The 15,508-nt window shown below is 28.4% G+C and overlaps 1 protein-coding gene across 7 annotated transcripts in view; it reads right to left on the bottom strand.

Annotated features, from left to right (window-relative positions):
* Positions 1–15,013, bottom strand: part of LOC117168782 (SEC14 domain and spectrin repeat-containing protein 1-B) — a 40,399-nt gene extending 25,386 nt beyond the window's left edge. For 2 of the 7 annotated variants that reach the window (XM_033354575.1, XM_033354574.1), the window contains exons 1-5: positions 9,425–9,572; positions 4,973–5,162; positions 2,738–2,930; positions 2,524–2,637; positions 2,266–2,440 (exon numbers count right to left, since the gene is read on the bottom strand). In XM_033354575.1, the coding sequence (XP_033210466.1) occupies positions 2,266–2,440; positions 2,524–2,637; positions 2,738–2,930; positions 4,973–5,162; positions 9,425–9,434 (682 nt within the window). In that variant the 5' untranslated portion in view covers positions 9,435–9,572. Of the gene's footprint in view, positions 1–2,265; positions 2,441–2,523; positions 2,638–2,737; positions 2,931–4,972; positions 5,163–9,074; positions 9,283–9,424; positions 9,573–14,722; positions 14,742–14,815 lie in introns of those variants that run through there. The other 5 variants (XM_033354577.1, XM_033354578.1, XM_033354576.1 and 2 more) reach the window with 5 other exon arrangements.
* Between the last annotated feature and the right edge of the window lie 495 nt (positions 15,014–15,508).

Genomic DNA, 15,508 nt, shown 5'->3' on the forward strand with positions numbered 1-15,508 from the left:
GACGATGTCATTGGTGAAAAATTTCAATGAAAAACTGCAAATATTGCACAATAGCTGTGACTATCTGAGGCATATCATATCATATGTTTCTGTCGCTTTTTTGGTCGTTTTCTACTTTTTTATTAAGATAACATTATAATATGCGTATATCAATAAAATTCAAATAAAGACTGATCGCATGATAGATAGCCCCCACAGTGCCCCCCACATTATACGGCACCAAACGCCCAAGCCACCTTAAATAGCACGAGAATTCTGGACCAATCTGAAAAATCTCTATCCCTTCCACACACTACTCCTTTCCCCTGCCGAGTGAGTCACGCCTACCTCGAAAGGGAAATGGCTTAATGGTGTAATAATAATAATAATAATTACGAGTAATTTAATACCTGTAACATATTTTTATATTTTTCTCTCAGGTCGCTAGGGAAGTACAAAAAATAGGGTAACTTTGGCGTTACTCTTTTCAAACAAAAAAATAATTATTAGTAAACGAAACAGTTTCATCAACAACCACATAATTAAACTTCCAAGCTAAAGAGACGATGTTCGAACAATATACTTGAACTTTTATCCAAATAGTTAAATTGTTGATACAAAAGAAATCATTTTTAAGAAAATAGTTGCATTTTCGACTAAAAAAAAACAACTTTAACAAAATATTAAAATTTCCAACAAAGTAAGTAAAATTTCAACAAATTTGCAATTTTGCAATCGATTAGTTGCATTTTTATCTACAAAGATAAATTTTCAACAAGAAGATTAATTTTGAACCGTTGAAAAAAATTATTCACAACCAAAATAAATTAATTTTAAACAAACTAGTGACAATCTGAACTAAACAAACGAAATTTCGGTTAAAGTGATGAACCTTTAAGGAAAATTAAATTTCTGAGAAAAGAGTTCAACTTTCAACCAAATAGTTGAAATTCCAATCCAAAAGGACGCATTTTTTCGAAAGGTTGAATTTCCCGTCTATATAAAATTACTAATCAAATAGTTGAATTTTTAACAAAGTAATTCAACTAGAGAGATTTATTTTCTAATAAACGAGAAATTTTCAACAAAGTACATGCATTTTGAACTAAAAAAGATAAGTTTTTAACCAAAAATAGAATAGTTCGATTTCCAGTTTTAAACATTATGTTTCAACAAAAAATCAAGTGTCCAATATGTAAAATCCTACGAAAAATGAAGATTTGTAACAAAATACGCGAACTTTCAAACCCATAGCTAAAATTTTTACTTGAAAGGTTACATTTCTTAACCAAATAGTTGATTTTTCAATTATAAAATATCGACTTTTAACCAGGAATGAAATATTTAAATATTTATGCACAAAAAACTAAAGTTCGATTAAAAAGGAAACGAGTTCAACAAAATAGTTGGATTTTCAACAAAAGAGATGAATGTTTAGAATGATTAATTCAGTTCACATAATTAAGCGAAACCCGAAGAAAAGGGGAAAGCTGCTTGATAATAAAGGAAAAAGAACAATTATTTCAAAAATAGGAAAAGAGGTGAATAAAAGAAATATAGAGTGAACTCCGAAATATGAAATTGTTATTGAATCTTATTAGGTTACATATTAGATAACCTCAGTGCTATAGCACTTTGATGACCCTGCCCATTTGCAATAATAGTAAAAAGTTATTAAAATATAATGTTGTAGGCTCATTTTCCGCAGAATTTTTTTTAACTGATCATTAGGAAACCTAAGAAACATAAGGAGTTAAGAAATTTAAATGAGACTAAAACCAAATTTAAAATCTTGTTTAATAGCCAATAATCAAGTTTACGTGGAGATTTCTTTAAAATAAAACCAACAATCGAACGACAAAATTGAAAGAAAAAATTCTATTTTTAGACAAGAATTAAAAAGTGGGAAGAAAGATGAGAAGGTAACCGACCAAATTCCCTTTCTTCTCATTTTATTTCTTTCGTATTTTTTGTTGGTGATAATTTTTTAAAATGTTTTTTATTATGATTTCATAACGATAAAAATCAAAAGAGAAGGAAAGGAATTTGGTCATTTGCCTTCTCATTTTTCATTCCTCTTTTTATTTTTGTTCAAACAAAGAATTTTTTTCTTTCCTTTCGAAGAAAATGTTTACCTTCCTTTTTTAATTATAATAAGAAAATGCACAGTATGCACAATATCGTAATAAACAATATTTTCACCCAACCCGCGTCCCTCAAATTGGTAACATAGTTTATGGACAGCCCCTGAGTAAAAGTATTTTAGTTTTTAAAAAGTTGAAAAACCTGTATGAAGAATTCGACGAGCAGCATACGTAACTTCGGTGCCGATTTCCCAAAAGGAAGAGAGATTATCTTTGGATTCCCTTGAACGAATCCCCTCAAGGCTTCTTAATCTATCTCGTAGGTCGGTCATTTTTGTAATCAATTTTAGAGCGTCGTTTGTATGTTCCTCGATGCGCTATTGGAAAATAATATTCAATTTAAAAAGCGTATAGTATTATTAAATTACTGTTTAGTTTCTTGAATCCACGGAATTATTACCACACGAGACTGAATCCATTCTGTATGGTCGTAGGGTTTGGTCCCTCCCAGGTCGTAAGTTAACTGCGTAGGGTCAATAAAATTGTATAATCTTGATATTGGGATGTAAACTGGCTAGAAAAAGAAGTGTATTTAAGAAACTTTTACTACTTTAAATTTAGTTGAAATTTTTAAATCAGCTTTTATTCTTCTTCTTATTGTTATTCTTGCTTACCTCGCCCTCTTTATGAGATTTTGTGCAATTGTCAACCCGCTTATCCCAAAAACCATCAGGTCGAACTGCAATCGCAGAAGTTGCATTTTTACCCAAAAGTAGAGTTGATAATCGAATAAAAGTTCTTGCAACGCGCCACACGGCATAACGGGCATCAATAAGAAGACAGAGACCATTTTGTTTGGTATCTTCGCTAAAATATTAATTATTTAATTACTTATTACTAAATGCATCATAAATTATTTCGATTCAGACAAAATTAATTGCAGAATGTAATAGGCTCATACAGCCGGATAATTTGTATTGGAAGGCGGATAAAAAATACCTGACCCAGGATCATTCTAACCAATTCCAACTAATTCCAACTAACTTTAGATTATTGACGAGAATATAAAAATATCCCAAGGATATACTGTGCTTATCAGTTTACGGTTCACAAATAGAAACATTCGTCCCCCCTTTTATGTCACAATTTTGTTTGGATTTCTTTTGATAAAATAAAACACAAATCATACATAATATTTTAACAGATTTCACAACAAAAAATGCACTCAAAACAGAGGAAAGAAAGGGTGATTTAAAAAAAAATTAGTTGAATAAAAAGGAAAGACATTTATTTAAATGAAATTAATGTATAATTGACATATTAAATTCGTTATGAAAAGCTTAAGATTTGAGGTCTGAATATATTGCATTTTCTACAGAAAAGTTGATTTTTCAAACAAACAAACAAATTTGCAACAAAATAATTGGATGATCAACTTAAGAAGAGGAAGTTTTAACCAACTATTTGAATTTCAAACAAAAAACATTAAAATTGACCACAAAAAGACAAGCTTTCAACAAAACAATTAATTTTCTAAAAAATATGCTTTTTTTGAATAAAAAGTTTGAATTTTCAAAAAATAATAAAATTGATAACAAAACAGTTGAATTTTTGACCACGCAATTTGAATTTCTAATGAAAACGTTACAAATTTTACCACATAATTAAAATTTTTAAAATACAAAAATGAATTTTCAGCCGAATAGTTGAGTTTTCAACAACGAAAAAATTAATTGTCAACTAAAAAGTGACACTTAAAACAAAACTGTTGAACTTTTGAGCGAAATAGATGAGTTTTTAATTATCTAGATGATTTTTCAATTAAATGACCTGATTCTTAAACAAAAAAGATTAAACTTGATCCAAAAATATTTGCATTTAGAATCAGATAGTCTAGTTTTAAGTCAAGTAGATGAATTTCGTAGAAGACAGACGAATTTTTTATCCAAAGAGACAAAAATGTTCAAAAAATAGTTAAATTTTGAACAGAATACTTGAATTTCAAACTAAAATAATATATAAAAAAAGAATTATTAAAAAGGAAGATCAACTTTCAACCAAATAGTTAAATTTTAATTATAAAATATTAATTCTCAACGAAATATATAATACACGATACTGGATGGTTGGATTTACAAACGAGCAGTTAGACTTTTTAAGCAAATAGTTGAATTTTTTAGTCAAAATGATTAAGTTTTTAGAAAAAATTTGAATTTTTAATCTAAAAGGGCTAAAACAGATGAATTCTTAACGAAACATGTAATAGTTAACAGTTCAACTAAAAAATATTTTAATTTTAAATAAAAAGTAGTTAAATAGTTGTATAGAAAAAGACAAATTTTCAACAACATTTTTTAACCCTTCCATCAAAAAAGATTAATTTTTAATCAAATTTGAGTACTTTTAACAAAAGTAGATAACATTTCTACCAAGGGGTGAATTTTCAACCAAGTCAATATCATAGTACCAATATCATAGTAGACTTTTCGTGTAGAAAGAACTAACTTTCAACGAAGATAGTTGGATTTTTCATTTTAAATGCTATTAATTCAGTTAGTACTTAAGAAAAAAGAAAAGAAAAAAACAACGAGAAAAAGCGGAAATTTGTTGAAAGAATGGAGAAAAAGAGGAATTATTTCATAAAGGATAGTAGCATGGAATGGCGGAGTTTCTCTGTATTTAATTGCTTTAGTTGTAAAATAAAATCACTAATTTTCATATTTCTCATCATTTAAAAAAATTTCTATTTAAATTTGTATTTTCCATTTTTAATGTTACATTCTGCGTCAACCCCACTCTCCTTCCATTATTTATACCCACGTTCGGAGATCCTAAATTCAGCATGGACATGAACCATCGAATGTCCTAGATGTCGGTAAAAGTCGGTGAGGAGAATTTGTAAAATATACCTGAATATGGAGAGGTAATATTCGAGTAGAGTTTTCAGTTTCGATTTTGTGGTGGAAGGAGATTCACCAGGCGGAACATTCACCACAACCAGAGGTCGTCCTTCGCGGTCTCGTCCCCCAGGAAGATAAGCCAATCCCGATTCGAGGGTCTCCAGAATATTGACCGCTTCGAACTCCGGGGTGGGCATACCTAAAAAAAAGATCACTCGTATAATATTTTCTCAAAAAATAAAGTTGATGAATAATTAGTTTTTATTTATTTTACCCTACAAGAAAACCTTGATTACCCGTTTGATAATTAATAAATTGCAAATATATTTTATACAGTTATTCCTTATTATGATTTATTTATAACATTAACATCTTTTTTTATTGCTCTATCACTTTCATTTGTAGCAGGAAGCAAAAACTGGAGAGACTTGTTCTAATTCTTCTCGTTTTCTACCGCTATATTCACGACTATAAAACTTGATTAGACAGATCATTTCCTGATTTAAGACTTATTGATCTCTGACAAAATGGGTTTAAATGTATTAAATAATTAGTACATAAATTTGAGGATAAGTCGATTGGATAGAGTTCGTCATCGACTTTAAAAAAATTAATTTAGTTTTTTCATTTATCGAGTTTTAGTATTTGTAATGAATACAAATCTATTATTTAGTATAATCACATACACAGACACCTACTACATCTTATACTACTCAAAAGATTGGTTCAAACGAATATAAAGCAGCACATATTTTGAAACCTTCTTTCTTGCTATTCATTTATTTTTGAATATGAAAAAAATTAACGAATTTTTTTACTCTGATTAATAATTGTTTAAAAAAATTATATAATATAAATATGAAACTTAATTACATACATCATATTATGCTTAATATTAAATATTTCTATTCCTTTAAAACGTGTATTTGATTTGATAAAAAAGTCTATCATATAAAAAGAGTGAAATCTCACTAACAAACTCTATGACGTAAAAATTCCTGCCAGTAAAAATAATTAATGTAATCTACAGAGTTTATAAAATCAAAGTTTGCAAAATAATTCAAGAAGATATTCAAATTTTTAATTTAATAAGTTGGAAAGTTCACAGAAACTTTGAGAATGTATTAGAATATTCAAATGGGAAAAAATGAATTCTTGATGAGGTTTTCTCTTTTGTTTAATAATAATAATTTCAAGAAGATTTTCTTTTTTTCATTTTTGATACATTCCCAACATTCGAGATTTTTTAAAATTTATCATTTCAAAAACTTAAATAGCTTTTAGAATTATTTCGCATGCTTTGAAATTCACAAAAGATGTTGATGATACTAATAACTGTTTGCTCGACATTTTTTGCTTCGTAGATATTTTTGATTATATTCCACTTTTTATGTTCAAAGTTCAATTTTTGAGCAGTTTAACTGACCTGTAACCTAAAAAAAAGAAACCAATTCACTTAAAATTTTCCAACTAGTGTGACTATATGAAGTTCTGATACCAATTTCCAGACAATTCGGATTCATTCATTTTTCCTAGAGATATTTTACTTTTTATGCTCAAAATTCAGTGTACAGCAGTTCAGTCTACCTGTGACCTAAGATATGAAACTTATTTCGTTAAAGAATTTTAATGTATCGACTAGATGAAGCTCCAGTTCTGATTTAAAAAAATTTGAAAGAACTAATTATTCCCATAAGCATTTCACTTTTCACGAAAAAATCGACTTTTTGGTAATCAAGAGTTGTAGTAGTGAATCGCCGACAAGTAAAAAAAAACTATACTTTCTCGAGTTATCTATCCACTTAGTCGCTTTTGTAGTTATCTCAACGGATTCTTCATTGATTTGCATCAAACCTTTTAAAATAAACAAAAATTGGGTTTAAAATAACTTCTGTGCATAAGCATTGTTTATTGCTTAGAAACTAGACACAGCAAGTTTTCAGAAAAAATGAAAATATATATGATTTTCAGCAGTTCAGTCGGCTTATAGTCAAACAATATTTGGAATTTTTAAAAGTAATTTTAATAAATAATGTTTAGTAACATTTAACTTAGTATGCCGAAAATTCGATTTTTTAGCAGCTTACGCGAATGAGAGCTTATTCTATTGTCAAATCTTTCAGAAAAATATGACTACCGAAGGCTGCATCTCCTTAACTATATGAGATAATATTTTTTTAAATTTTACGAAGAATTGTATTTAATTGAATTTTTCTTTTAACAAATGTAAACTGCAATGCGCGAAAGAGGAAAAATATTCATAAACGGATTTTTATGGGATGATTTTAAGTAATTTTTAAAGTATATGAATAGACATAAAAAATAGACATAAGCATTTTACAATGTATGAAGAATTTCAAAAAAATTAAGTGATATCGTAGGATTTCAAATATTTGAAGATAATTTCCAATGCTTCAGTCAGTATTCAGTTTTAAATAATTTCCATAAATTTCTAAACATTTGCAAGCATTTCATATGATTTATAAGATTTTAGGATATTAAAAAAAAGACTACACGGGATTTTAGAGGATTTTAAAGATTTAGAGATATTAAAAAATTTGTTTATTAAGTTTTTTAAGGGAATGTATCATATATTCGAGGATTTTAGTAATTTATACAATTTCACTAGATTTCACAGGATTTTAAAAGATCACCCAATACTTTCGAAAGATTTCAAGAACTTGAAGAGATTTTAAGAGATTTCGAAGAATGTGAAACATTTAATTATATTTTTAAATGTTACCAGGAATTTTCAAGTGCTTAGAAAAATGTTAAAGTATTTCAAAAGATTTTAAAGGAGTCGAAATATTTTAGCGTATTCTCAAAGTTTCCAAGAAATTTTGAAGAGATTAAAACAAAATTAAAGAATTTCCCAAGATTTTGATGAATTTAAGGAAATCGAAAATATTGTATGCTGTTTGAAGGAAGTTCCTAGAATTTCGAGAGATTTGGAAGGATTTTATAGGACCTATACGAGGTTTCTGGATATTTTAAAAGATCCTAACGCATTTCGAAAGGATTTTAACTGGTTGTGTAAGATTGTCGTGGATTTCAATGATATTCAGGGATTTTAAAATCTCTTAAAATATTTAAATAAATTTTCCAAGATTTTAGGAAATATCAGATTTCGTGGAATTTGACGGATGTTCAAGGGGATTTTATTGGATTTTAATGGATCGTCAAGATTTAAAGTGACTTCATAATATTTTTTCAGTGGTATAAAAAGGAATTTCATAAGATTTAAGGAATTTTAATAGGATCCTGAAGAACTAAAAGGTTTTTAATTTTTTTAGTTTTAAGGATTACGTATTTCTAATTTGATATTAAAAGTTTAATGAGTCATCGAAGAAAATAGTATCTAGCAAAACTTACCAAAAGCTTGTTTTTACACAGTAAAATTGAAAAATGTAATCACCTCCAAACCTGATTAGGATTAGATATATTGCCCGCAAAAATGTAAAAATTATATAAAAGTATAAAGTACTTCACATTTAAACATTTTTTTTATCTGGTTAACAAAACTAACCCTACAAACTAAAAACTATGAAATTCATAACGTTTCTGACTGAGCATTTAAAATTTTGAAATTTCAAAACAAATATTTATAGTTTTAAACCTTCAAAGCTAAACGACTTCAGTTTCAAGGCCTCAAAAATTAAAATATTTCAGAATGCGTATTTAAGACTATAATTTTATGTTATAGATATTTAAGCACTTTTTGAATATTTGAAAATATTCTAAAATCGTTTAAAATTATATGGTTATAAATTGAAAGCTTTAATGACACTATATCGTGGAAAATTATTATTAATTTCTAAATTATGCATAATTCTTTTTAATAATTCATCATTTTAATCTAAACGTAAAGTTGAAAAATAATGATTTGAAAATCAATTATAAAGCATTTACATGCAAGCTGGACAACTTTATATCACTTCAAGTCGCAGATGATGTCAAAATTAAACGAGAATGAATGAATTTCAAGAATGGTAGATATGTACAATCTTTTTCAGTCTTTCAAATATGGATATTTTTTATAATTTTTCTCCATTTTTGAGAGAAAAATAATAAAATTGAAAGTAAATGAAAATAATCATGGGGGGGGGGTCACCTATTTTACCACCCTGTAGATCCGCGGCTGTTTTTGACGAGATTTTACTTTTTCGTGAAATTAGGAAGAAATAAGCAGCCAGCTGAAACAGGTGTTACTAATCGTGACGGGTACCAGGAGAATTTATGCACCCCTCGTTATTCCGTCATTTCCTCTTTCATCGGTTTGAATTTTTCCAACGAACAATGTACTTTCCAACCGTTTTTTTCTAATTAAAAAAAAAAAGATTTAGATATGATTTTGTCTAGAAACAAGTCCAATAAAATTTATTAAAATAAGGTCAGTCGCTGAACCGAAACACGCATTTGAAAGTTCTTGCTGGCGCCAAGTAAGTGAAAAAAGCAATGTACCGTGAGACATAATTTGCAAATTACAAGCGATTCCAGGTGGTAACCAAATCCGCGACACTCAAGTAATCCGATAAAACTCGAATGGAATCCTCTGGATCCATTTACAAGAACCGGAACGTTATGAACAATTCGTTACTCGATTACTGGAACGACTTGGTTGCATTGCGCGCGATCGCACGAGACTAGTACTTTAAGGTAACAGCGTGACCGCTTTTCCCTCAAAGCCCCCTCTTGATGTAAATATAAGAGGTGTAAGTTATGGTATTACTGGGATTGGTCCTTCAATTCAACTTGCTTTCTGAATGTCAAGCTTAGTTTTAGCATGCAACCACAATCTTTGCAAATTTCAAAGACACTTTAAGGACTTCAGTTTTCTCACTAGAGTAGGTCGAAAATAAAAAATTCTAGAATTCAAAATCGACACAATACAAAAAGGTAACGTATTAATCCTAAAGAAGCTCAATTGTAGTACTGATCAGGAGTATGAGGACACCTAAAATTAATGATTAAAAATATGCACTCACTTCTTGCAGGATATCTCCAGAAAAATTTGATAGAACAATATTTTTAAAAAGAATTCGAAAGACAATTAAATTCTCCTTCAAATAAGCACAAGTTACAGTTTATTTGATGAATAGAGACTAAAAGAATGAGTTGGAAAGACCGGTCAGAGTTAGATTATTACTGGGAGCGGTCCTTTAACTCAACTTGCTTTCTGAATATCAAGTTTAGGTTTAGCATAAAACCACAACCTTTACAAATTTCAAAGACACTTTAAGGACTTCAAAAAGACATCCAATTGAATCACTAGGGTGGGTCAAAAATAAGAGTTTGAAGTATTTTTAATAAACAGATACTAAAATAATAGCTTGGAAATACTGATCTAATTTCTAATTGTTTCCCATTTTGAAGATTCAACTTTAACTTCTGGCAAAATCAAGAGAAATAATGGTAACTTTTTTTTTTAATTCAGACTGAACCGTAAAATCCACTTTTTACATTGAGCCAAAGAAGCTTGAAAAATGTTACATTTTCCGAATTTAAATGTTTACCCTCACACTTTTCCCCGATACTTTGCAAATTTAATGGAATTATTAATGATTTAAACTGCTATCATTCATAAATTCAGATTTTGGCTGTTTTTGAACTAATATTCTTTAATTTTTGTTTATGAAAACGACTGGTAATATCTATCAAATAACTCTTTGCTATAATCGTTTACAAAATTAATAATGTCCTTTGTCAATACTTTCATATTTTATATAATAATTGAACAAAAAGTAAATATTTTTACAGTTTCTTGCGCTCATTATAAAAATATGATTTCAAGGATTATTTTGAGTGACTTTTAGATTTTTGACAACATTTTTTGACATTTTGCTAGGAATTGAATTTGAATCTTAAAAATTAAACAAAAATTAGAAATTAGACCGGTCTTTCCAAATCATTATCTCAGTCTGTATTTATCAAAAATACTTAAAATAGAGTGTATTTAAAGCGAAATTTAATAGACTTTCTAATCCTTATTTAGAAAATAATGTATTAAATATTCTTCCGGAGATATCTTGTGACAAGCGAGTGCATGTTTTTAATCGCTAGTTTTTTGGGCGACCTCATACTCCTGGACGGTACTGTAATTTCGAATCAATGAATATGTAGCTTTGTTACCCGCGCTCGAGACAAATTGTTTCAAAACATTCTTGTCGTAGATTTTTAAAATTTTCTTAATTTTTAATTTTTTTGTGTTTACTCCTGCTTTTAGCAAGAAATCCGTATCGCCTGTGAACATCGTAGAGTAATTTTATCGGGTTTTTGTAAATTTTTTAGTAATTAAGTGCACTAGAAAAAAAATTGAGAGAACCCAGGAATGAAAATTGGAATTATAGCAAATTTCAAGTTTACAAATTTTGTTATTTAACACCATTTTTTCTACTGCATTTCTATGCTAAAAAAGCTCACATAAGCTCGGAATTTGTTTATATAACAAGTATTGAAGGTAATTTCAGTAAATGCTGATAAGAAAAATAAAAATTAAGGAGAGTCTATCAAATTTATTAAAGGCTGTAATAGGAATTGTTCTTTTAGTTAATAACAAATGAGTTTTTTTTGGTGTGAGAAAATTCACCAGAGAAGAATTGATGCAGGGAAAGCTAAATAGTTCTAAGTCCACTATATCACAAAATTGAGTTTTCTTCAGAAACCCTACTTTCTCGCTTTCATAAACAATTGAGTAAAGTACTAATTATTTGATTGTTGTGTTATAATGAATGCTTTTTCAGATACTCATCACTTAGTTTTGATAAAATTTGAGATATGAGAACGGCAAAAAACTAGGATGTTTTTGAGATCAAAATGAGAGAAACCTTTACTCTTATTTATATTTATGTTTAAAATGGAATTTTTTCAAATTAAAACATTGATAATAGAACACTTTCAAATTTGATATTAAAAAAATGGAATGATTTAGAAATGTAAGCCTTTAAAACTGAACATTTTTTGTTTTGAGTTGTTTTAAAAATTTATAATTCAGAAAATATTCTATTGAAACATCTTCTTGAATGATAAAATCGAATCGTAATTTTAGGTTTTCTTCAGAACGGTTTTAAACTTTGCAAAAGTAAATCGCAAACCAGGAAAAGAAATGGGAATCTAATTTAGGGTCATACGATCAGAATATTAATAATTTCATTTAGATTTCTGTTAAACAACGTTTCAGCTTTCCCTTTGAACTTTCATTGCTTTTAAAGTTTTAGAAGATTACTTAACATTAATCATTTCTTCAAAGTAAATAGCATGTAGAAAAAAAGAAATTTCCCTTCAAATTGATTTTTATTATCGTTTAACTTTCAAAACTGAATAGTAATAATGAATGGCTGTTGTATATATTGAGGGACCCAAGATTTTCAATGTTTCATAACTGCGTTTCAATTCTTCTTTACTGCGTTTCAATTTGGGGATTACGGTTTTATTGAGAAAATCCTTCATATAGAAATGACATCTTAGTCACAGAAATGGAAAGCAGAATATGAAAAATTGAAACGCAGTTATGGAACATTGAAAATAGTTTGGATACATCCTCGAATCAAATACAAGTTTGTAGACTATTTGTAGCTAAAAGCACTATGAGTTAAATAATGCTAACTTTCGAGCGTTTAAAAATGCATAAAATTTAAAAAGTAGCTCCGTAGAACTGCGACCTACAAAAAGCCTTGTCTTCATTAGAAACTTTATGATTTAAAAAGAGGTGTTGGAAAATATGAAACTGTAAAACGTACTGCATTCGAAATTCTTTGATTCTACGATTTGAGGTTTTTCATGTTAATTGTTTAATAATTTTATTAATTTTGTTACAAAAATTATTTGTGTAGTTAATCTTCTTTTTACCATTGTCCATGTTATTATTACTATTCAAATATTTTTGGCATATTAAGCTGTAACCGTCTTAAAACTGAGAATTTTTAAAGTAGATTCTCGAATTTTTGGGACTTTTTTGCAATTATCGGATATGCTAAATTTTTTTTCTCTAACAATCACAACATTTTTGAAAGTTTAAGCCTTTGTAGTGTCCCTAATAAGTGTTTGTATCATTCTAATTACGTTACACCCGGATCATATGCTTATTTATTGTTAGATTAAAATTTTTTTACGATAATAAAATATCTCTCAATTTATTGCGACATTGTTTGTATTATTTCATTGTATTATTCCATTTAAATAAATATATTACTCAAATATATCCGTGATTCAGGTGTGATTTTGTAAGCCAAATTTTAATGAAAAGCTTTAGGATTTAAACAATCTCAAATTTAGTGTTTAAAATTAAATAAAATTGAACAAGTACCTGTACGTCGAATTGCGACCTAGAAGACTTCCTGTCTATATCAGACAGGTAATTAATTATAAAGAGGTACCGTTGGAGAATATAAAACTATAAAACGAAAGGATGCGAAATTTTTGTATTCTAGAAGTTACGGTTTTTAGGTTAATTGTTTAATAATTCTGTGAATAATTTTGTTAATAATATTGTTCTCGTAAATGTTTTTGGTGTCGTTGTTGTTTTTAATTTTGTTAATATTGATGTTAGTAATGTTGTTAATACTTTTGTTATCAATGTTGTTTTTAATTGTTATATTATCTTATTAAAATTCCTTTGACATATGAGGCTATAAACATCTTAAGTATAAAAAATTCTTTAATATATTCAAAAAATTTTAATACATTTTTCCAATGAATAGATATTTTACATTTTTCTGTTTCAATAATCACAATATTTCTGAACATTTAAGTATTTGCAATTATCCTAAGAACATTTAAATATCTTTTAGTGTATCTTTATATTTTTAGTTGTATTTAATTATTTCTTACAAAAATATTATTGACATATATTCTTGGTTCAAATGTTGTATTGTGAACAAATTTTTAATTTAAAAAACTGAAAACTAAATACTTTTAGGTTTCGAGCACTTACTATACGTACGTAGAACGTACCTACAGAAAGTACCTACGTAGAATTGCTAATATAAAAGGTCCTGTCTTAATGACCAAATTTATTTAACTAGAATATTAAACTAAAAAACGTAAGCATTTGAAATTCTTTGATTCTGGGAGTTTAGGTTTATTATGGTTATTGTTTAATATTATTTTTAATGTCGTTGTTTTTGTTGTTGTTAACGTTAATAGTATTTTTGTTAATCTTGATAGTCATATTGCTGTTAATATTGTTTATGTTAGTGTTGATGCTAATTTTAATGTTAATAGCAATGTTAATGTTAATTTTAATGTTAATGTCAATGTTAATGGTAATGTTAATGATTTTGTTGTAAATTTTTGTGTTCTTGTTAATGTAGTTTATATTTTTTCAATGTTTGTTTAATTGTTTTATTATTATTATTATTATTATTATTATTATTATTATTATTAATATTATTCTCTAAACATCCTAAGTCTTATAGAATTTCTCTAATAAATTCTTTATTTTTTATGTAATTTTTTCAGTTATGAGATATATTAAATTTTTTCGCTCTAATTATTACAATAGTTTGAAAGTTTAAGAAATTTCCTTCGAAGAAATTTCCCATTATTCTAGTTATGTTACCAGTTTTTTAAAAGTATTTATTGTGAGGCTTTAAATGTTTTTAAGAACATTAAAACATCTCGATTTTTCAAGAAAGTAACAAGAACCTTCATTTTTCATTAATTTAAATCTGAACTTTATCGAATTTTGTGGTATTGTAAGAAAACAAATTGAATCCTGTGTGTCTGAAAAGCTAAGTTAACTTACGGAACTGTCTCACTTACTTTCCAACGGTACAAAATAATTAAAATCCTTAGAAGATCTTGACGAGTGAATCTAAAATTCGCGGGATGATTTCACGTGAGATTCGAGTTTACCTGTGGCTTGCTCATGGGCATCTGCAGCAGGGTTTGAAGGAGAGAAAAAAAACACTTGTTATGGAAAAAATTCCCAAAGTTCTTCTGGGGAACGAGACTCACGTGAAGACTGTTGATCTTCGACTGAGCCTCTTCTTCTCTGCTGCTCGATCCTGCAATCATTTTCCGTCAGGAGGCTGCGGGGAACCAGAGAATTACCTGTGGTCCATTCAGATACAACGGTATTCCGACACCGATTACTCGACGGTCTCCCGATAGTCCTTCCTCTCTCTTTCCTTCATTTCTCTTTCTCTCTTTCTCTCTTTCTCTCCTTATCTTTTTCATGCCTCCCTACTACAAAACTACTCCAACGAGTTCCTCTTTCACTGCAGCTGAGTGGAGGGCGCACCTTAATCCTTCTATAGTCTACAGTCTACACTATACGGACCAAGCAGGTCATCGAGCCACTCTCTGTGAGTCCATAGAGTGTAGGTTGCCACTAAGAATTCGATTTGCATGTGAGGTGTCAGGATTCTTTAAGACGGAATGAGAAATGTAAATGTTCGCAAAATCGAGACTTTAAATATGATAATTTTAATTCAGAAAAAGGATATTAGTGACACGGGGCTAACAAAAGGAATGCAATTTTATAAATCTGAGCAAGAATTAAAAAAACGTTAAAATACTTCAAGAGTTAGAACGTTGACGACTGTA

Source organism: Belonocnema kinseyi, chromosome 3, assembly GCF_010883055.1.
Source record: "Belonocnema kinseyi isolate 2016_QV_RU_SX_M_011 chromosome 3, B_treatae_v1, whole genome shotgun sequence".
Lineage (NCBI taxonomy): Eukaryota > Metazoa > Arthropoda > Insecta > Hymenoptera > Cynipidae > Belonocnema > Belonocnema kinseyi.